This window comes from Mirounga angustirostris, unplaced genomic scaffold (genome assembly GCF_029215605.1).
Source record: "Mirounga angustirostris isolate CCGP_5_RB_7025 unplaced genomic scaffold, mMirAng1.0.hap1 SCAF_2, whole genome shotgun sequence".
Classification (NCBI taxonomy): Eukaryota; Metazoa; Chordata; class Mammalia; order Carnivora; family Phocidae; genus Mirounga; species Mirounga angustirostris.
This window is the reverse complement of record NW_026991710.1, coordinates 81207489-81229856: the sequence shown is the minus strand read 5'-3', so window position 1 is coordinate 81229856 and position 22368 is coordinate 81207489. Positions and strand designations below refer to the sequence as shown.

General features: G+C 39.2%; 2 protein-coding genes across 4 annotated transcripts in view; both read left to right on the top strand.

Annotated features, from left to right (window-relative positions):
- LOC135363615 (mitotic spindle assembly checkpoint protein MAD2A-like) overlaps positions 1-12149 on the top strand; it is a 30699-nt gene extending 18550 nt beyond the window's left edge. For 2 of the 3 annotated variants that reach the window (XR_010409473.1, XR_010409471.1), the window contains one exon: positions 11978-12149. The gene's annotated coding sequence lies outside the window, so the exon portion shown is untranslated. Of the gene's footprint in view, positions 1-37; positions 3534-11977 lie in introns of those variants that run through there. The other variant, XR_010409472.1, reaches the window with a different exon arrangement.
- Positions 1-22368, top strand: part of LOC135363534 (rho GTPase-activating protein 20-like) — a gene marked incomplete at its 3' end in the record, with an annotated part of 41747 nt that overhangs the window by 3223 nt on the left and 16156 nt on the right. Inside the window, exons 2-5 of the mRNA XM_064584016.1 lie at positions 11978-12145; positions 18587-18736; positions 21207-21248; positions 21886-21970. Of these exons, the coding sequence (XP_064440086.1) occupies positions 11978-12145; positions 18587-18736; positions 21207-21248; positions 21886-21970 (445 nt within the window). The remainder of the gene's footprint in view (positions 1-11977; positions 12146-18586; positions 18737-21206; positions 21249-21885; positions 21971-22368) is intronic.

The following is a 22368-nucleotide window of genomic DNA, read 5'->3' as shown; positions in this document are numbered from 1 at the left end:
TTCTTTCTATTAACATATAACGTATTATTTGTTTCAGGGGTACAGGTCTGTGATTCATCAGTCTTCCACAATTCACAGCGCTCACCATAGCACATACCCGCCCCAATGTCTATCACCCAGCCACGTCATCCCTCCCACCCGCCACCACTCCAGCAACCCTCAGTTTATTTCCTGAGATTGAGAGTCTCTTATGGTTTGTCTCCCTCTGGTTTCATCTTGTTTCATTTTTCTCTCCCTTCCCCTATGATCCTCTGCCTTGTTTCTCAAATTTAGAGAGTGACCCTGAGACATTATTGCCTTCTTCGAAAATTTAGATATTCTGGTTTCATTTCCTTGTGTCTCGTGTCCCATGCTTTTGGCACTTTGGTGCAAGATTGTGGTCTAGAGAAAACGTCTACTCCCAAACTCCTCCGAATGTGTTCTCTCCAGAACAGTGGAGTGAAACACATTCTCCTCTGTCAGTGCATGAGGAATGGGGTAATGAACGTCACCCTGCTCCCTTAGCACTATGTTTAACTTACTGATATGCCACGTCTTATTTGTTCTGATAGTAGTAATTGTCATCACTCTTCCATAGACTTTTCATTCCTACCTAGGCAAGCTGAGTTGGACCTGGCTAGGAAGTAGTTGACCAGAACCAAGATTCTAAGGAAATAAAATACCACGGTCACAGTGAGAGCCAATGAGTCAGGATTACTCTTTGTCAAGAACGAACAGAAGGATACCAAAGTTTAGCAAGACTTTAAGAAGATTCTAGATATCACAGATGAAAGTAGTCAAAAGTTAATATTCCAAAGAGTGGCGCCATTTGAAAAGACAGAACACAAGCACAAACAAATAAAAAGGATTCCAAGACACTTAAATTAAGGGCAGAAACTTTTCTTTTCTCTCTTACTCCTTCCTGTCTCAGTAGGATCTGACCACTGGTGTAAGGAAAGAGACTGCAGCTGGGAAGGAAATGATGCCAAGAGCTGCAGCTGCAAAGAGTCAGGGTTTTTTTTTTTTTTTTAACTTTTATAGTGTAAAATTAATACATACACACATTTTAAAAAACAAGCAGTACAGAGTGGTACCAAATGAAAAGGAAATTCCCTGCCTGAACCTGTTCCCCAACTCCTCATTTCCAGCTCCCTATTTTTAAATATTTTCTGTTCTACTGGTGGTTATCACAATACCTCTGAAACCTATTTAATACTTTCATTTCTTGTTTTATGAACTTGAAATAGCATCTATTGAAAGATGAGAAACTTATTTCTTTTATCCATCTGCTTCTACATTTTCCAGTTACATTGTTTTGATTTTTCTGGTTATTACCATTTTAAAGAGTATGCTTACGTCTGTATTTTGTTACATCAATTTTAGACAGTGTATCTTGATTTTTTGCTATATAAATAAATAGGTGAAAAAGATCTGTGACATTATCTCTTCCACGTCTCTGCTGCCTTAATATTCAGACTTCCATTTTTTTTATATTATCAATGTTAGTATTAGTCAGATTCTTTTACAGTTGTTGTCTTCCAAGTTTTGTTTATACGTTGATTCTACAAATTAAAATAGCATTTCCATTATTCCAATGATTAAATTACTCCTTACCGAAGGACCAAATAGCTCTACTTACTGAGAAAGAAAGGGTAATCTTATGTCATTAAAACTGAAAGATGAATGTTCCAAGTGTCAAAGTCAAGTGGGATTCCTGAAACTCAATCTTCAAGACTTTCTAGTACATTTAATTTGGTCGATGATATCTTTAATTTCCAAAAAATCTTTTTCTTTGTTCTTATTTTATAGCCACCCATTCTTTGGCTTCTTGACTCTGAAGATGTTAGTTGGTTTTGTTTTCTTAATCAGTTTTTTTTTTTTCCTGTTCTCTTACTTGTTTTCTTTAGGATTCGACTGTTACAATATCTGTTCCACTTGGACCTTCTCATTTTTGTTTTTCACTTACTCTAAATTTTCTGGGGTTTTTTCCCCCATATATGTGAGTGATGAAAAAGGTTGACCAGTATTGATAGCGTGATTTGCCACTGCGGTATTAGACCTCTTTCATGAATGAAAAGATGGATGGCAGGTTCTGTGTACATATAAGCTAGTAGTACTGTTTTAGGGTACATTTAGATATTTTGTTCACCATGTATTTTTTGAAAATTGACTTTTTAAAATACTACATTGAAATTAAAATATCGTATCTTATTTACTTAGTTTTTTGGTGCACCTCAAATTTTGTGTGCCTGGTTTCACTCACTGTAGTATCTATTTGGGCCAAGGGCCTGAAAGGTTAAATGTAATTTCCAGGTATGGTCAGTAGAGGGCAGCAAAGGGTAGTGGAGTGAGCACTCGCAGCCAAGGCCTGGGCATCCCTTTTTTCCCTCTATAGAGATAAAAATCCATCAGTGGTAGTAGAAAGTCCAGAGTGCCAGAATCAGGAGAGAAATTACTCATAGGGATACTGATCCAGAATGGGGATCAGCTGAGGAGGCACAATTCACAGCCTGGTATCTATCTTAGCGATGTGAACCACTAGACATCAGGAGGGGAATCATTCGACTTTCCCAGTCCTGACTCCTCCTACTCCCTGCCTGTCTAAAACCTCAGATCTGGCTCCGTAAAATAACAGGAGTCTCCTGTCCATCTTGGGAGCTGATGCAAACTTCCTGACTGAGAGTTAGGACATGGTCCCAGCAGTGGGCTAAGTGTTCCTCAACCAGCCATTTCAGGGAGGAGAGACTGAGTGGGATAGGGGCACCATAGGCAAACACTGACAGCTGATGAAAACACTCACATATGTGTCAGTTAAATAATCTGGGAGCCAACCTAAACGGGATGTGGCTTAAAATATATTTTCTTTCCTCCTCCAGAAGGAAAACATTGTTTAGGTGAGGAAAAACTATATGACTTTGAAATTAGACAAACTTGACTCTGCAGATTATTTGGTATGTGGTTCTCAGTTACTTCACTTTATTGAGCTTCAGTTTCTCCATCTGTAACATGGAAATAATGATTCTTACCTCACAAATCTGCTGCAAGGAAATGAGATGATGTCCATAAACTGCCTGGCAAAGAACTTGGCAATTTGTAGTTACTCAATTGGCATTACTACCTGTTCTCTCTCCCTGTCTTTGGTCATGGGGAGAATACCCATTATATTGTTGCTATTTTTGAATAAAAAGTCTCATTGTCTCCTGTAAGCATAACTAAATTATTTGAAGGATTAATCTGTTAGGTACCATACTAACTTTTCTGCAGTATGATCTCATTTAATTCTCACAACAACCCTATGAAGCAGATGCTTTTATCATCATTTTGATTTTGCAGATAAGGACATTGAGGCTTTAGAAGTATAACTGGTTTACCCAGTGTCATGTAGGTAGTAAATCATAAGGAAGGATTAAAACTAGGTAATTGGATTCCAGAGCTCATGCTCTTGACACTACATAATGTTTTCCAATATACACATTTAATCAAAGATTTAAAATTGTAAGGGAATAAATCAGAGAAGAAATTAAAAAATACATGGAGACAAATGAAAATGAAAACACCATGGTCCAAAAACTTTGGAATCCAGCAAAAGCTGTTCTATGAGGGAAGTTTATAGCAATCAAGGCCTACCTCAAGAAGCAAGAAAAATATTGAAGAAACAACCTAAACTTACACCTACAGAAGCTAGAAAAAGAACAAACAAAACCCAAAACCTAAAGAAGGAAGAAAATAATAAAGATTAGAGCAGAAATAAGTGAAATAGAAACTAAAAAAAAACCAATAGAGCAGATCAATGCAACCAGGAGCTGGTTCTTTGAAAAGATCAACCAAATTGATAAACCTTTAGCCAGACTCATAAAGGAGAGAGAGAGAGAGAGGACTCAAATAAACAAAATCAGAAGGGAAAGAGGAGAAAGGACAACCAACACCACAGAAATATGATGGATTATAAGAATATTATGAAAAATTGTATGCAAACAAATTGAACAACCTAGAAGAAATGATAAACCCCTAGAAACATATAACCTCCCAAAACTGAATCAGGAAGAAATAGAAAACTTGAACAGACTGATTACCAGGAATGAAATTGAATCAGTAATCAGAAAACTCCCAACAAACAAAAGTCCAGGAGCAGATGGCTTCACAGGTGGATTTTACCGAACATTTAAAGAAGAGTTAGAAGGAAAGCTTCCAAATTCACAAATTCATTCTGTGAGGCCAGCATTACCCTGATACCAAAACCAGGTAAAGACACTTAAAAAAAAAAAAAAAAAAAAAAAAAAAGGACGGCTGGGTGGCTCAGTCAGTTAAGCGTCTGCCTTCAGCTCTGGTCATGATCCCAGAGTCCTGGGATCGAGTCCCCCATCGGGCTCCTGGCTCAGCGGGGAGCCTGCTTCTCCCTCTCCCACTCCCCCTGCTTGTGCGGTCTCTCTCTCTCACTCTTGCTCTATCGCAAATAAATAAAATCTTTTTTAAAAAAGAGAGAACTAAAGGCCAATATCTCTGATGAACACAGATGCAAAAATCCTCAACAAAATAATAGCCAACCAAATCCAACAATACATTAAAAAAATCATTCACTGTGATCAAGTGGGATTTATTCCTAGGATGCAAACGTGATTCAATATTCACAAATCAATTAACATCATACATCACATCAACAAGAGAAAGGATAAAAAGCACATGATTATTTTAATAGATGCAGAAAAGCATTTGACAAAGTACAATATCCATTCATGATAAAAACTCTCAACGAAGTAGATTTAGAGGGAACATATTTCAATATAATAAAGACCACATAAAAACCTACAGCTAAAATCATACTCAATGGTGAAAAACTAAAAGCTTTTCCCCAAGATCAAGAGCAAGACAGGGGTGTCCATTCTCACTACTTGTATTCAACATAGTACTGGAAGTCCTAGCCCCGGGAATAAGACAAGTAAAAGAAAGAAATGGCATCCAAATGGGTAAGGAAGAAGTAAAACTTTCACTATTTGCAGGTGACATGATACTATATATACAGAAAACCCTCCAGACTCCACCAAAAATAGACTAGAACTGATAAATGAGTTCAGGAAAATCACAGGATACAAAATCAATATTCAGAAATCTGCATTTTTATACACTAATAATGAAGAAGCAGAAAGAGAAATTAAGAAACAGTCCCATTCACAATTATACCAAAAATAATAAACTACCTAGGAATAAACTTAAACAAGGAAGTGAAAGACCTATATTCTGAAAACTATAAAACACTGATGAAAAAAAATTGAAGACAACATGAATGGAAAAATATTCTATGCTTATTGATGGAAGAACAAATATTTTAAAATGTCCCATACCCAAAATGATCTACAGATTTAATGCAATCCCTATCAAAACACCAATAGCATTTTTCACAGAACTAGAACCAATAATTCTAAAATATGTATGGTACCACAAAAGGCCCCAAATAGCCAAAGCAATCTTGAGAAAGAACAAAATTGGAGGTATCACAATCCCAGATTTCAGGGTATATCACAAAGCTGTAATAATCCAAACAGTATGGTACTGACGGAAAAGTAGACAATAGATCAACAGAACAGAATAGAGAATCCAGAAATAAACCCATGATTTTATGTACAAGCAGGGAGGCAAGAATATACAATGGGAAAAAGATAGTCTCTTCAAAAACTGGTGTTGGGAAAACTGGACAGGTACATCCAAAAGAATGAGACTGGACCACTCTCTTACACTATACACAAAAATAAAATTCAAAATGGATTAAAGACCTAAATGTAAGACTTGAAACCAAAAAAGTCCTAGCAGAGAGCACAGATAGTAATTTCTCAGACACTGGCTGTAACAACATCTTTCTAGACATGTCCCCTGAGGCAAGGGAGACAAAAGCAAAAATAAATTATTGGGACTACATCAAAATAAAAGGCTTCTGCACAGCAAAGAAAACCACCAATAAAACGAGAGGACAAGTTACTGAATGGGAGAAGATATTTGCAAAGGATATAAAAGGTTAGTATCCAAAATATATAAAGAACTTATACAACTCAACACCAAAAAACCAAATGATCCAATTTAAAAATAGGAAGAAGACATCAACAGACATTTCTCCAAAGAAGACACAGATGGCCAACAGACACGAAAAGATGCTCAAATCACTCATCATCAGGGAAATGCAAATGAAAACCACAATGAGCTATCACCTCATACCTGTCCAAATGGCTAAAATCAACAACACAAGAAACAACAGGTTTTGGCAAGATTGTGGAGAAAAAGGAACTCTTGTGCACTGTTGGTGGGAATGCCAACTGGTGCAGCCCCCTGTGGAAAACAATATGGAGGTTACTCAAAAAATTAAAGATAGAATTGCTATATGATCCATAACTGAGTATTTACCCCCCAAATAGAAAAACACTAATTTGTGGGGTGTCTGGGTGGCTCAGTCGGTTAAGCATCTAGCTCATGGTTTCAGCTCAGGTCATAATCTCGGGATCATGGGATCGAACCCCACATTGGGTTCTGCGCTCAGCACAGAGTCTGCTTGAGATTCCCTCTCCCTCTTCCTCTGCCCCTGCCCCCACCTGTCTGCTCACCCTCTCTCATTCTCAAATAAATAAATAAATAAATAAATAAATAAATAAAATCTTTAAAAAAAGAAAAACACTAATTTAAAAAGATATATGCACCCCTATGTTTGTTGCAACATTATTTACAGTAGCCAAATTATGGAGCAAGCCCAAGTGTCCACATATATATATATATATATGTGTGTGTGTATATATATATATATATATATATATATATATATAAGTGTCCATATATATATATGTATATATATATACATACACACACACAATGGAATATTATTCAGCAATAAAAAAGATGAAATCTTGCCATTTGCAACAACACGGATGGATTTAGAGGGTATAATGCTAAGTGAAATAAGTCAGAGAAAGACAAATACCATATGATTTCACTTATATGTGGAATTTAAGAAACAAAACAAATAAAAAAGAGATAAACCAAAAGACAGACTCTTAGCTATAGAAAACGAACTGATAGTTATCAGAAGGAAGGTGGGTGGGGGGATGGGGATTAAGAGTACACTTATGATGAGCACTGAGTAATGTATAGAATTATCGAATCACTATATTGTACACCTGAAACTAATAATAACACTTAATTATACTGGAATTGAAATAAAATAAATATAAAAAAATTAAAAGAAAGAAATTGAATTAAGAAAATAGTCTGCATGGCTCATTCAGTTAAGCATCTGCCTTCGGCTCAGGTCGTGATCTCAGGGTCCTGGGATCAAGCCCCACATCGGGCTCCCTGCTCATAGGGGAGTCTGCTTCTCCCCCTCCCCCCCACCCCCCTCTCTGCTCATGCTCTCTCTCTCTCTCACTTCTCTCTCAAATAAATAAAATCTTCAAAATTTTTTTTTTAAATAGTCTTGTCTTTGCAACATGCTTAAAAATATTGGTATTATGGGCATAGGATTACCTTATACTATCTCTTCTATTTGATATTTAGGGTGAAAAGTTAAGTGTTCAATGAAATAGATGAAATAGATGAAATAGATGAAAACAAACCCTATCACTGTTATTCTATTTAGAGCTCATTCATCAAATTAAAATAAGTAGCAATGGTATTTTAGAAGAAATTAAGCTTTAGCTATTACTGTAAATGTAACTATTACATGACTAAGGAAAGCTCCCTTTATCTTTCTAAGAAAACTTTTCTCTCCTTGGCTTTACTACAAGTGGAAGATAGAATCAGAACACTACATCTTTCTCAATTAATTCCTGAAGATTAGTAACTCACAATCCTGGTTACAAAGAAGAATCACTCAAAAAATTTTTCAAAATACAGGTTTTCTGGATCTGATGAATCAGAACCTCTGGGGGTTACAGAGGGAGTGCCTGAAAACTCCCCCAAGTGAGACTGATGCATATCAGTATTGATAAGCAGATACTAGATTCTAGAAGGAGAGTTTTCCTGGTCTCTAAATCTCTAACCTCTCTGAAGGGAGAGGCAGAGAAATGGGACATAATCTGGGAATTGGGGAAGGTGCAGAGATAAGTTTGCCTACATTTTTACATTAAATAAATGTTGACAGATGCTTGATGGGAGGCCAGAAAGTGTTGCCCCATGAGCCTCCATGGTTCTAATACAATCAAACATGTCCAGACTAGCACTTGTCCCTTTAAAAGTGGTGAGAAGGGGCATCTGGGTGGCTAGTCGGTTAAGCTTCTGACTCTTGATCTCGGCTCAGGTCGTGATCTTGGTTCAGGTCATGATCTCAGGGCTGTGAGATCGAGCCCCAGGTCAGGCTCCACTCTCAGCACTGTTTGTGCTTGTCCCTCTCCCTTCTGCTACCCCCCACCCAAATAAATAAATAAAATCTTAAAAAAAATAAAAGTGGTGAAAAGTCTGAAGGCCACTATCTACATGTCACTTCTGTGCTAGTTTGGTTTTAAGATGAGAGGCCTCAGTAAAGTCTAAAAGGTCTACCAGAACTTGTGCTCTTGCCTCTACCTACTTTTTCAGGCATATTTCATGCTCCTGTACCTTCTGCCTGTATCTCCAAACTAGCAAACTCTTCCATGTCTCTGAAACGTCACATATTCGCATTCTGTCCCTTCAGCTGAAAAATGTATCTTCCCTTCCAATACACTTCTCTTCTTGTCCCTTCCCTCTGCCTTCCTCTTTTCTCTCCTCTCTCTAATCAATCCCTAATTATTCTTTAAAGCTCATTTTAAAGGAGCTCTTCAAAGGAGACTTCTTCACAACTGAAATCAGGTGTCAGGTCCCTCTTTTTTTTTTTTTTTTTTTAAAGATTTTATTTATTTATTTGACAGAGAGAGACACAGCGAGAGAGGGAGAGCACAAGCAGGGGGAGTGGGAGAGGGAGAAGCAGGCTTCCCGCTGAGCAGGGAGCCCGATGCGGGGCTCGATCCCAGGACCCTGGGATTATGACCTGAGCCGAAGGCAGCCGCTTAACCGACTGAGCCACCCAGGCGCCCTCAGGTCCCTCTTTTAATTTCTCATCTCACTCTTTAATTTTTCTCTGCAGTACTTTCCAGAGTCTGGTGTTACACAGTTATTGATGACACTCTTTGTTTAATTTCTGCCCCCCCCCACCCCCCATTTAAATCCTGGTTTTGTGAGAGTTGGGCCTGGCTCTCTGTTGCCCAGACCTAGCAAGTGTCTTTCTCCTAGTACAGGTTCAAACACTATCTGTTGAATGAATGAAGTAAATGAGAGAGAGACTAGTTTAGGTCATGCCTTTTCCCCATCCATCCATGCCAGAAAACTCTTTCATTCACCCATTCAAGAGAATTTTTGAAATCCTCCAATGTGCCAATGTTTGTGAGAATTAAAATGATAAATCAGACATAGACTCTTTCCTTGAGGCCCATAGAGTCGAGTGGGGAATAAAAGAGAGGGATTCACATACCTGTTAGAGGTGCCTATAAGGGAAACCATGAACTTTGTTAGTAGGATCAAATTTCAGTCCTCCACTGTTGTCAAAGGAAAGACACTGTCCGTGTGAGAAGAGTGGGGGCCCTCACAGGAAGCTGAGTGACCTCCTGAGTCAGCTGGATTTGAATCCTTCATGTTATGTCGCAGCTGCTTGAATTGAAAGCGTCTAACCTGTCCGTGAAGCACCTCCTCACCTGTAAAATGGTCAGTTTTCTAGTGGACAGGGAACACCGTCTCCACAGAAAATGTTTTTAACAGACTACTGTAGGTTCCGTCACACTGAAGAAGATGTCCGCACGGCAAATAGATGTTTAGCATCACTAACCATTGGGGAAATGCGCGTTAAATCCACAGTGAGATATCATGACACAGCTATCAGAACAGCTAAAATAAAAAATGACAACACTAGTTGCCAGTGTGGATGCTAGTGTGGATGTGGGGAAACTGAATCACTCCCACAGTACTGGTGAGAATGTGAAATGGCAGAGCCATTCTGGAAAACAGTTAGACAGTGTCTTAAAAAACAAAACAGAGCAGCTACCCTAGGACCTGGCAATTGGAGTCCTGGGCATTTAGCCCAGAGGAGAGAAGACCGACGCTGACACAAAAACCTGTACACAGATGTTTACAGCAGCTTTATTAGTGAACGCCCAAGCCTGCAGACAATCCAGAATTCCTTCAGCAGGTGGTGAAGCAAACTGTGATACAGCCATATCCTGGCATACTACTAAGAGACACAGAGAAATGAACTGTGAGCACCTGTGGCAATCCGGATGACTCTCCCGTTATGTTGATTGAGTGGAAAAAAGCAAATCACAAAAATGTTACATACTATATGATCCCCTCTGTATACCATTCTTGAAATGTCAAAATTATACACATGGAGAACAGATTCATGATTGCCAGGGATTAAAGAGGTGGGGGAGGTGGAAGGAAGTTTGTGTGGTTGTAAAAGGGTAATAGGAAGGATCCTTGTGGTGATGGAAGTGTCTGGAAGTCTCTATCTGTAGAAAATTGATGTAATCTCTCTGTATTATTTCTTACAGATACATATGAATCTATAGTTATCTCAAAATAAAAAAGATTACTTTTAAAAAATCAAAACGTGCAGGCCAAATCAGGGAAACAAGTATGTCAGTTTGGCAGTTACGACATGAGCCTTAGATCCGTGACATCATAATGGTAGTGCTCTCAGGTTACTGTGGAATCCTCAGGCTTCAAGCATTTTACAGTACTCTGCCTAGTGCTGTAGACTCACTTGATTTTCAGTCCTGAGAACTGAAGACAAAAGGATGTTCACATCATTCAGAAAGTATGCAGAACTTATAGGTGGTCATTCAAGGCTTCACTGCAGAAGGTAGTCTTTTGATATACTATTTTTGAGCCTCAAAACAGACTGACAATAACAGGAAGTGTTGTTCTCTTTTGTTTCTTCTAATACGTGTACACTAATGAGTAACTTCAGCACCAGCTTCGTGAAAGGCTACTCAGGTTCGTAAGATTCAGTGCTGCTGAGCTGAAGAGAGCAGGGTTTACATTCTCGGAGGAGACACTTTCTTGGCTCCACGAGAGAGAATTTTCCCAGGTCTATGAAAATATCTGTCCTATTTATGAAAGAACTTTTGCATTCTGTTCAATTTAGCTGTTTTACCTATGATGACCAGAAAGTCCTATCAGAGCTCAGTCAGAGCTCAGCCAAGTAATAGCTAAACTCTTGTGTTTAGAAACTTTTTGACGTTTCCAGTATTTTTGCCGATCTTTGAGAATTTTCCCCCCAAGTTTGAATATTGATTTAGATAAGATTTAGATAGATTTAGATAAGTAAATTTCCAGAATCTTCAGTTGTCTTCATTTTTATCTTAAGATGAAAGCAAATTGTAATTAATTCTTCACACACACACCATATCATTTTGTTTTATATTAGGCCGCCAATTGTCATGTTTGTTGTTGTTGTTTGTTTGCCTTCTTGTAATACACTCTACCTCTTGATCCTCCCCTTCCTAAAAGCTCATGATTAGCTTTGCTGCTTTCTCCACCCCACTGCTAAGTGTTGGCATGCCCAAGGGCTTTGTCCTTGAAACTGTTCTCCATCTGCATCAATTCACCAAGTGACCTCATCTCTCTCTCCTTTTTTAAAATATTTTGTTTATTTATTTGAGAAAGAGAGCATGTGAGAGAGAGAGAGAGAGAGCTCAAACAGGGTGGAGGGGTAGAGGCAGAGGGAGAAGCAGGCTCCCCGCTGAGCAGGGAGCCCGACGTGGGACTCGATCCCAGGACCCTGGGATCATGACCTGAGCTGAAGGCAGACGCTTAACCGACTGAGCCACCCAGACGTCCGACCTCATCTCTTTCAATAGCTTTCTATAACTCAGCGATCCCTGAATGTGAGCTCTGGAGCTCTGCTTTCGGGGTTGAGACTAAATTTTAGTGTTGTGCGAACCTTGACATTTAGCATAAAACTCTATTGTATATTTGACTAGTAACTAGCTGCTCCGTGGTGTTTGGTGGGTTGCAGGAAGAGCTCTTCTGTTGAGGTGGATGCCTGCAGCAAAAGCACTACATCATCTGAGGGTGCCGCCCATACCCTGCTTATCCACGGCCCCGTCGAGCTCAAGAGCGGCTGGAGGAGGCAGAAGCGGCACCTCTTCTTATTCAGCGATTTCTTGCTGGTGTCCAATACCAAGTATGTATACTAAGCAACGTGCCCTTGTGATGATCACGAGGTTACATTTCCATTAACCCTTACCATAAGAAGACATGACATTTTTTTTCTTTTGTTTTTGCCCATGTTTGGATCCTTCATTCATTCAACAAGTACTTATGGAGGTCTTGTTTTGTGCCATACCCCCCTCCCCCCCCCCGCCTGCAGAGAATACAGTAGAGAATGTGACAAGCAGTGTGTCTCTTGCCTGGAACTTACAAATGACAAAAATAAGAGGGGTAATTATAGATTGTGATTAGTGCTTCTGATAGAAAGTAGACAGGGGGCCGTGTGGAGATGATGGGAACGTATGCGAGAGGGGTAGTCCAGGAGGGCCTCTCCTAGGTGGCAGCACTGAAACTAGATCTATGGGATGAGAAGCAGCCACAGTCCTAGACAAGGTGCCTGAACCTTCTAGGCTGAGGGACCGGCAGGCTCCGTGGGTGCAACCTGACCCCTGGGGGGAGGGGCTCAGGAAGGCTGATTTGATGGGAGCCGAAAGCATGGGGCATGCGATCAGATGTGAAACTGCGCTCAGGGTCCAGGCACACACGGTCTTCACAGGCCATGTTGAAAAGTGGAACTATTTTGCCAAAGCCTTCTTAACTAGGACTGACCGACTCTGATTTATAGCTCTCGCAAATTTTTCTGACTGTTGGCAGGTAATGGGTGGATGGTTAAGCGAGAGTGGGGGCAGGGAGACTGGTTAGGGGAGGCAGTAGTCCTGATGGCTGCTCCCAAGGGCTCCAGGATAGGAGTGCAGTGAAAAGGAAGGAGGCAGCAGACAGCCTGGGAATGTATGCTGGAGACAGAACTAACTGCGTGCACTTTCCTCTCAACCCTGAACACAAAGGTAACTGATAGCCAGCCTGGAACCTGATGATTGCTCAATAATGTCCAAAAGCAGGTGGATGGGAGGTCAGCTGTTTACTTGCTCTGTCTCTGTTTTCATTACTCACAAAACATCATGAAAGACAGACTATTCCAACAAACCAAAGATCAAGAAGCTTTTAATCACCAGAAAAAGAACTACGCCCCCTTTATTTTGCTGCCCTCACCAGCTCCCAGTTATGCCATGCCATTAGTAAGACATGCAAGTACTAACTTGGCAAAATGCTGTACTCAATCTGAGTGACATTAATGATAATTTATCAGGGGCTTACTACATGACAGATGTTATGCTAAGAACTTCATGTATGTAATCTTCTCCAACCTCACAACTACCCTGTGAGATGGGATTATTTTCATTTTAGAGAAGACCTCTGAAAATCAGAGGTCTGAAGGTTTTGCCCAGGTCACCATATTAGTGATGAGTAGAGTCTACGTTTGAAATTAGGTCCGTTTCTTTCAAAGTACAGGCTTTTATTCTACGTGTGGTGCTGCTGTTTCTATTATTTCTATTTTTCTGAATTTCATGCAACATTCCATGAACACCTAGATTCTCTCTCATTATTGAAATCAACCTTTCCTTTATGTTGAGTAAACAACTCCAATCTGCTTGGTATCTGGTAAGAAATAGGTCAGAATGCTTAGTGAACTGAGAAATGAAGGTAGTGTAGCTGTCCAAAAAAAAAAAAAAAAAAAAAATCAGAGGCAAAGACAGAAATAGTAAAATATATTTGAGATGAGTGATATTGCCTACAGATGTAGCCTTGGAGGTGGTGATGTCATGAGGAGGACAGAGAGAAAAAGACTGTCCAGGTCCTGGCATGAGGTCCATATGACGCACTCTGCTCCTCCTGATAGAGGGCCACATCATTATTTTTAAAAAAGCAGACTAGTTACCATTCTCTTTATTTAACCAAGGTGAGTACAGGAGACTAAAATGTGTGGGATGCATGCTGGGGACCACACAAGGAGCATTACAGATTCCTCATGTAATTTCCCCACAGCCCTCCAAGGCCAGTATTGTTACCATCCACCGACTGCAGAAATGAAAGTGGGGATGGAGGAAGTCTCAGGAATGCACCTGTCATCCACAGGGAAATGATGGGAGAGACTCCAAGCCAGGCCTGCCTTCATCCCAAGGCCACACTCTTCCTGCCACACCATGCCACACCTACTCTTGCATGCTCAGCCTGAGACACGCTAACAAACAGCAAACTCCTTTCCTGCTCCTTGGGACCTTGCAGAGCACTCACATTCGATTTATAAGGGGAACAGGTTGTCCTTCACTTTGTTTTCATCTTTGTAATTATTATAGCACTTAGGGAGAGGAGAAGACCTTTCTTTTCTTACTAGAGCCATTTATTGTCCTGGATACTGCTTACCTCTCAGCGGGTTTTACGGAACCTACGGTGTTCTGCTGAAAAGATTTTATATAAAGGCAGTGTTCTTTCCCCATGAGAGAACTGCATCCTTTTAAGAGCTGAATTTTTTATTTTGATTGGTTCACTATTACAAAAGAAGTGCAACATTTTTCCTCTTCACATATTGCTTTTGAGATAGGTCTTTGTGTCTACGCAAGGGTTTTTATGATGTGACAAAATCTACATCAACGTATTTAATAATGTTCTCTTTAAGAGACTCAGCTCCGGAAAGATTATCTTATATACTTTTTACATCCATTTGGAATATTAGAAAATGTAAGTGATCTCAGGCACTTGAATTTGGTTTCTAAAACCAAGGCCCTTGACAGAGAGAGAACACAGATTTTTGGAAGTCCAAGTTCGGGACACCATCAGGGTCAGGTTCCCGCGAGAGCTGTCTTTCCCGCGAGAGCTGTCTTTCTGCTTGCAGATGGCTGCCCTCTCGCCTATGCCCTGTGGGGTTTCCTCAGCGCCTGCACGTACACACACACACACACAGAGCTCTCTCTCCCTCTTCTTACAAGGGCACCAATCCTACTGGATTAAGCCCTTACCCTGATGGCCCCATTTACACTTAGTTACCGCTTAAAAGCTCTCTCTTCAAACATGGTCATATTGGCAGAGAGGGCTTCACGGTAAGACTGTGGGGAGCAGTGGGGGAGGGGACACAATTCTGTCCCTAGCAGTCACGAGCAGCACTTCATGCTGTGGCCGCGTACAAGTTTTTGCCACAGTTTTTAGAAAACGACCATGAGGACATTCCCATAGTAAATATTTGGGTATATTTATGATCACTGTTAATATTGGAAAAGTTTACATTTTTTTTCTCTAGAAGGAAACAACTAAAAAGAAATAGCTCCTGCATTAACAACCTTGTTTCATCCCTGTCATCCTTGTTCTTGGAGGATTGTGTTATGCCCTGAATCAATCTGTTCAAATTAATAATCTGAATTTAGGGCCTACGTTTTCCAATTAGCCATAAGAAGGGGTTGGGGTGACCCAGGTTCCATTTTACCTCAGCTCACCTACAGGCTTCAGCTGGAAACTCTCATCTTTAGGTTGACGCTATAGAAATTATCACAAATTGGGTAAGTAGTTGACTAATTGCTACCTATTTATTCTGTCAAAATTAGTGAATTTTAGTTTGTGTGTAATAATAAAAGGAATTTAAATGTTTGTTTCTTCACAAAGAAATTATATTTCTCTAGTCGTACAAGATGTTAATAATAGTGAAAATTGTTTGGGGATTCTTTTCATACACCTTCAGAAATTTCTCAAGAATTGAGGTCAGATGGAACCTTCCTTATTACTTTTGATATTCATTAGAATACTAAATAAGTTATTTTTCAAAGAAAATTATTACTTTATTTTTAAGAACAGTATCTGCTTGATAAATATTAAGATATTAATACTAGTAGAGGCCCATGAAGAATTTACAAAAAGGAAGGGACTGAACTTAGTTCTTTAGACATCACATTCCTCATATGTAGTTATTAAAGAATATAAAATGAAACAAAAAATGAATTTAAATTAGGTCAAAAGATGAAGATGACTATTAACTCATTATCCGTGAAATTACAAAGAATTACTTACAGAATATAACAGGACCCCCACTCCCAACATCTGTAAAAGGATACCCCTATCTTAGAACAGGGGAAATCCCCCTAGAATCCTGTAAATTTCCACAGTGCACTGGGGCTTCCCTTCTGGTATAAAGGTTGAGGTAGCAGAAAGCAAGAGTGATATCCATCATGTTAATACAAATATAATAAAGGACTATTTTTAGAAATAAAAACCACAGTTCTTTCTCCTCCTCTTTCTTCTCCTCAAGTCAGTTTACATCAGATTAATACTTTCTAATTTCTACTGAGATAATCCAGTTGGGTCAGTGATTGAGAGTGAAGAAATGCAGTAAGACCCTAGAAGAATCCACTGAAGTATGAAGCTTTGTTGTAATAAACTTTAAATATTTCCAAGCTAGTAACCAGCTTTGTTAATATAATGTCTTGAGATTTATCCTCTCACTCCCCAGATAATCCAATGAGAAAGCCTGATGGCTCTGGGGACCGAAGTGAGGCTGAGTGAGGGTAGGAAACATGAGAAGGGTAGTTCATGGAACGATAGGTCAGCACCCACAGAGGCCAAGTGGTTACAAACATGGGCTCAAGAGTTAGGCTGTCTGGGTTCAAACTCTCTTGCCTTTGGCAATTTAGTTGACCTTTCTGTGAGTTTCCTTATTTGTAAAATAGAGCTAATAAAGACCACCTAGTGTAGTTGTTTGAGGATTACATTTTTTATATTTGTATTTATAAAATATTTAGAACAGTGCTTGGCATATGATAAGTGCTCCAAATGTGATAGGACAGTCGAAACCATGCTCTGGGCTTTGGGATAACTCCTTGGTTTGGCGTAGATAATCTTGGTGCTTTCTTGAACTAAGGAGAGAATTACTGAAATGCCTTTTTCCAGGTCAATGTATTTGGAAGTTCCCACACAGTACCTTGGGTGTCTGTATACACACAGATACCTACATTAGAAAAAAAAAAAAATCTTAAAAACCAACAGATATATGTCTATCTTTCCCATTAGCCATATATTTTTACCTTGACAATGCCTTTGGAGTTACTATCTAGAAAAATGATTTTATCTGATATCTGATAATGATTTTATCCGATGACTTTATTCATTGTGTCATAAACTTTGAATCTAGATTATCCTTCAAGTGTGCTTCCAGCAAAATTATTTTTATTTCATAAAACCCATTGGAGAGTCTTAGCTTTAATTGTTCCATGAATCACTGGAGTCATAGGGATTTTTGCACATGAGGTGTCTTTGATCTCATTTTAGTTTAGTGTTTCCACATGTGTTTCTGAATAGTAAGGAGTTCCAGAGTGGTGTGTCCAAGTTCCCTAAGCATCCCTCAGAGGGCTTATAACTATTTAAATCCCAAGCCCACCTGAGAGTTAAAGTTGTGAATTAACCAAATTAGTCAATATGGTGGTTTTCATGTTAGAGATCAAAGAAGATTAGGCAGAAATTGTCAAAAAGCAATTTCACCACTGACAAAGTTGATCACCTTCTGACTCCTCAGAGAAATGGGAAGTATCCATCACTCACATATAAGACCTCCTGACCACTGATCTGGGATTGATTGATGATGGATGGATTGATGATTTTTAAATTGGGCTCAATCTGTAGGCTAACAGTTTTTCAGTTTTAGCCAGAATCTAAGGGAAAATGATATGGATAAAATTTTAAGAAGGGAAATTGAAAATAACCTATGCTTTAAAGGCTAGAAAGTATTTTTTTAAAATTAAGGGTTGAAAATAACTTTTAAATCTTTCTGATCCCCCCCCCAAAAAAAAAAAAAATCTTTCTGATCCAAGTTTATTTTTTGTTCTTGGTTTGTCTCTCTCTCTCTCTCTCTCTCTTTTTTGAAGATTTATTTATGTATTTATTTATTTTAGAGAGAATGAGCGTGAGCGGGGGGAGGGGCAAAGGGAGAGGGGAAGCAGACTCCCCACTGAGAGGGGAGCCTTACATGGGGACTCGATCTCAAGACCCTGAGATCACCACCTGAGCCGAAACCAAGAGTTGGATGCTTAACCGACTGAGCCACTCAGGCGCGCCCCCTGGTTTGTGTCTCTTAAGCAAAAAATTGTATGACTATTTTTATAAATCGTGTATCAGGTAGCTTTGTTCAGCCCCTCAAATACTTTTTGAAGTAAGCAAGTCATAAATGAATAATTAACTATAATAATAACCATAAAACTATATATAATAAGAAACAAATTCTAACAATAATAAATGAATTAATGGTTTTCTTAAAAAGCTCTGGAATATATAGTCTTTACTCAACACTCAACATTCAGAAAAATGGCCACTTGCTGCCATTTGAGGAAGTGTTTTCAGGGCCTTCCTAGGGCCAGACTTCGCTCAACACACACTTTGTAAAGGTCATGTCACCATTTGCTGTGCTGGGCACAGAGGGTAATAGAGACAAGGGAGGCATGCTGTGCCCTGGAGCAGTGAGAACTGGTCTCTGATGAGCACAGCTGTTCCCATAACATTTATGAAACAAACTAACAGAGGTCTTGTTTGGGTATCTTTCTAGGTATAAGAAAAAACTTAAGATAAAAAAGAAAATACCACTGAACACCATGTGGACTGCCAACTGTATGGACAGAGTGGAGGATGCCAACATCTGTGCTGGGAGGTCCTTTATCCTGGGCTGGCCCACGGTGACCTTTGTGGCCACCTTCGGGTAAGACCGACCGTTTGGTCTTGTATTTACATGGGTTAAAAAGGAAAACATTTTAATCTGATTATATGTCAAGCCAGTGACTCCCTTTTTGACTTCCCATAATGACACTCATTTGCCTTGTACTTTCCCCCAAAAGGTATGTACACATGGGAGCAAGTAGATAACATAGAGTGGGAACTATTGGAGTAATTTCTTTTGGTTTTGATCAGTGGTTTTTCCCATGGGCTCTAGGAGCCACTTGAGGAATTGGGTGTTTTAGGCATATGGAAGGAGAATCAAGAGAGTGAGGTTCTAGAACCCCTCTCCAATATCCTGCCCCCTAATTCCCAGGGGGTATGTGTCTTTCTAAATCACTGGCATATTTTTCTTGAGCAAGTACTATTAAAGAGTCCAATTAAATTTGAAAAATTGCTCTTATACTCCCAAGGTCATTCCTTTAAAAATAGTATGGAATTATACAAATAAATTAATCATGTCATTGAATATGAGGTTGCCTGAATTGCTGTGTACTGATTATCTTAGTTGGTGTCTCTAGAGAGGTGACCATCTAAAACAAAAGTATGATTGCATTGAGTAGAGGTTAGTTGTGCAAGACACATTCTTAGGCTGACACGAGGATGGGGAATGTGACTCTCTACCCCGGACATCCTGAGCAGACACTCCTGAGTTTACAGGGGTGGTGCAACACTTACATCTGCTGTTTGAAACAACCACACCCCAAGTCTCATTCTTGTTTTGCACAATGAGTGTTCATCACATGCACTTAACACCCTTCTTTCTTCTCCTCACCCCACTCCACCAAAATGTCCCACGTCATCACAAAGGGAAGACAACGAAAATGTTTACAAGTTGTTAATTTATGAAGTCCTATAATGCAGCGTTGACTTAAGGAGAAGTTTTCAAAGCTTATTGGGAAGAAATATGTATTTATATGCTCTCCGCATGTCTTCTTTTCCACGACGTATTTCTGTAAAGATTCTCAGTTCCTCTTGCTTCCTGTCTTCTCCATGTTGCAAATGGAAGGAAACAGTTTCAATTGGGAATGTATAAAGTCTTTGACAGGGGAGTTTCCAAGAGACTTTTTTTCCCTAACAAGGAGGAAAATGGGGAAGCCAGGCTTATACATGCTATATTAGTTAAAAAGCTGTGTAAACATATAGAAGGCATTTATAACAATTCCTGGCACCTAGTGCTTTTGCTATTTGTGATTATTACTGTTCTGCAGATCAGCATGGCTAACTAGAAGCTGTGTCCATGCGCATAGGCAGGCTGGGACGCTAAGTGGGCGTTCCATTTTCCAGATGGGACAAATCCTGAAACAGCGATGGAGGGGTTGGGGAGCAGTGTTGCTGGGAGGAGTATAAAATGTGGCAGCCGCTGTGAACAGTTTGATGGTTCCTCAGTAAGTCAAACAGAATTACTATACGACCCAGCAATGCCACCCCCAGATAGATACCCAAGAGAAACATAGGTCCACACAAAAATTGACACACAAACATTCATAGCAGCATTGTCGACAATAGCCAACAAACAAACAAACAAACAAAAGTAGAAACAACCCAAGTGTTTATCAACAAATACACAAAATATGGTACAGGAGCTAGAAACAGGAAGGAAGGAAGAGTGACTGCTTCGTGGACACAGGTTTGCTTTTGGGTGAAAAAATGTTCCAGAACTAAACAGTCACGGTAGTTGCACAAAACTGTGAATGTACTAAAGGTCACTAATGGTCAATTTTATTTTGTGTAGTTTACCACAGTAAAAAAACGCTAGTAAGTGGTAAGGCCATGTATGCATGAGGCTTAAAACATTCGCAACTTTGGGTATTAAATGCTGTGAAAACTTTAGTTGAGAAAAGACTAACCTTTAGTAGTTTAGCACTAGCTGGATTGATCTTGCTCAGAGGATCACAGTAACGAAGAATGTTTTCTAGAAACTAATTTAACACATTCCAATCTACTATGTGTATAAAGAAATAAAAATATTACAGGTGTTTTTTCCTAAAAAGCTATTCTTGTTTCTGGGCCAAGATAGTTCCATCCAAATGCCAAATTCCTTAAGTATGATTTAATTTGAATAATAATGTTCTTTATATCTGAATAGCACTTGCAGCTGCAGGAACACTCGGGGTATAATTAACCCTTTTCCAGTTCTGGAAACTGAAGATCAGCGCAGTTAAGCAAAGTGCCCATGATCACATAGCTTGCATCACATAGTTACAATTAAGTGTTCAGATTCAAAACCAACTTTTCTCCCACTTTAGGGTCTACTTCCCATTGCTTTAATACGCTCATAAAAGAGTGGGGTCCCTCCAAAGCGCAACTATGAGGACAGTATGATATTAATACATGCATCCACATCCTTAACAACTGGCTGCTGATATTTTTTTTTCTGGAATGGTGATCTTATTTTGCTAGTATAAATATTGTATCTATCTTAATTTTTTCTTCCCATTTTTTTTAAATCGCAGTTCTTCGGAACAAAAGGAAAAATGGCATTCTTTCCTTCAAAGGTATCTTGTCACTATACATATTATACATCTTTAACCCATGAGAAAAGAATAAATCTCTTCAAAGCAGTGCCCCCACACACTATGCTTCCCCTACTTAGTAGAAATTGTTAGACTATCCTCAAATAATTTCTTATTTAGATGTACCCTGGCTGCTATTGCAAATAATCTGCTCTTATTTACATGCACATATTGCTTATTTTTGATGAAATTCTGGTTATCACTCTCATCTTCCCCTTCTCTCAGACCTAATGATTGGAGCTAACATTATTCTCAAAAGATACATATTAAATTTTCTTAAGTGCAATTTACTCTCCTGAGTGATGCTCAAAGCACCTTCTCATTCCTACCCTTGAAGGTGCTGGGCCCTCCAGTCTAGGCAGGAAAGCTTTGATGACTGGATCTGCTACTCACATCTTACATGACAAGAGCAACCTGTTGTTTTCTGAGTCATGTCTTATTTTCCTGAAATAGTTTTGCATGTTTTCTTCCAACCCATAATTTGATGTTGCTGAGTTTATTTACATGCATTTAAAAATAACAGAGTATGTTGAAAATTTTAGCCACATAGATCAATTTGAAAGTAAGCTAATAGCTAATTCATCCTACTCTATTTGGGGTTCTTATTGAATTTGATTAGGTATATCAGTCTGGCCAAAGAGAAGGACCAGCCCAAAAGCATTCCTCTCAGAATCTTCACTGAGGACATCAAGAACTGTGCCTGTGTAAGTGTTTTTAAGACCAAAAATTAAATTCCATGTTCCTGATTCAGATAGAATGAAAGAGATGGAGATGGAGATGGAGATAGAGAGAGGGAGGGAGGGAGGGAGGGAGAGATGGGGAGGTAGGAAGGAGAGAGCAAAAGATAAGAAGAGAGAGAGTATTTAGAAAAGTACCATGTGGGAAAATGTATTTTCCTGTCTACACGTGTCTTTGTATACATAAAGAGTGAATCCTAGGTAATATGAAGCGAGAGGAATCCATGCCACGGTACTTAAGCATGGAAAGAATATTGCATGTTAAATATCCATAATATTTCCCTGGCTCTTTCTAATAGCAACAACACTGGCTTCTAATAAGGTGATTTTCACATGCAGGTATTTCCTACTAGAATTAAACATTT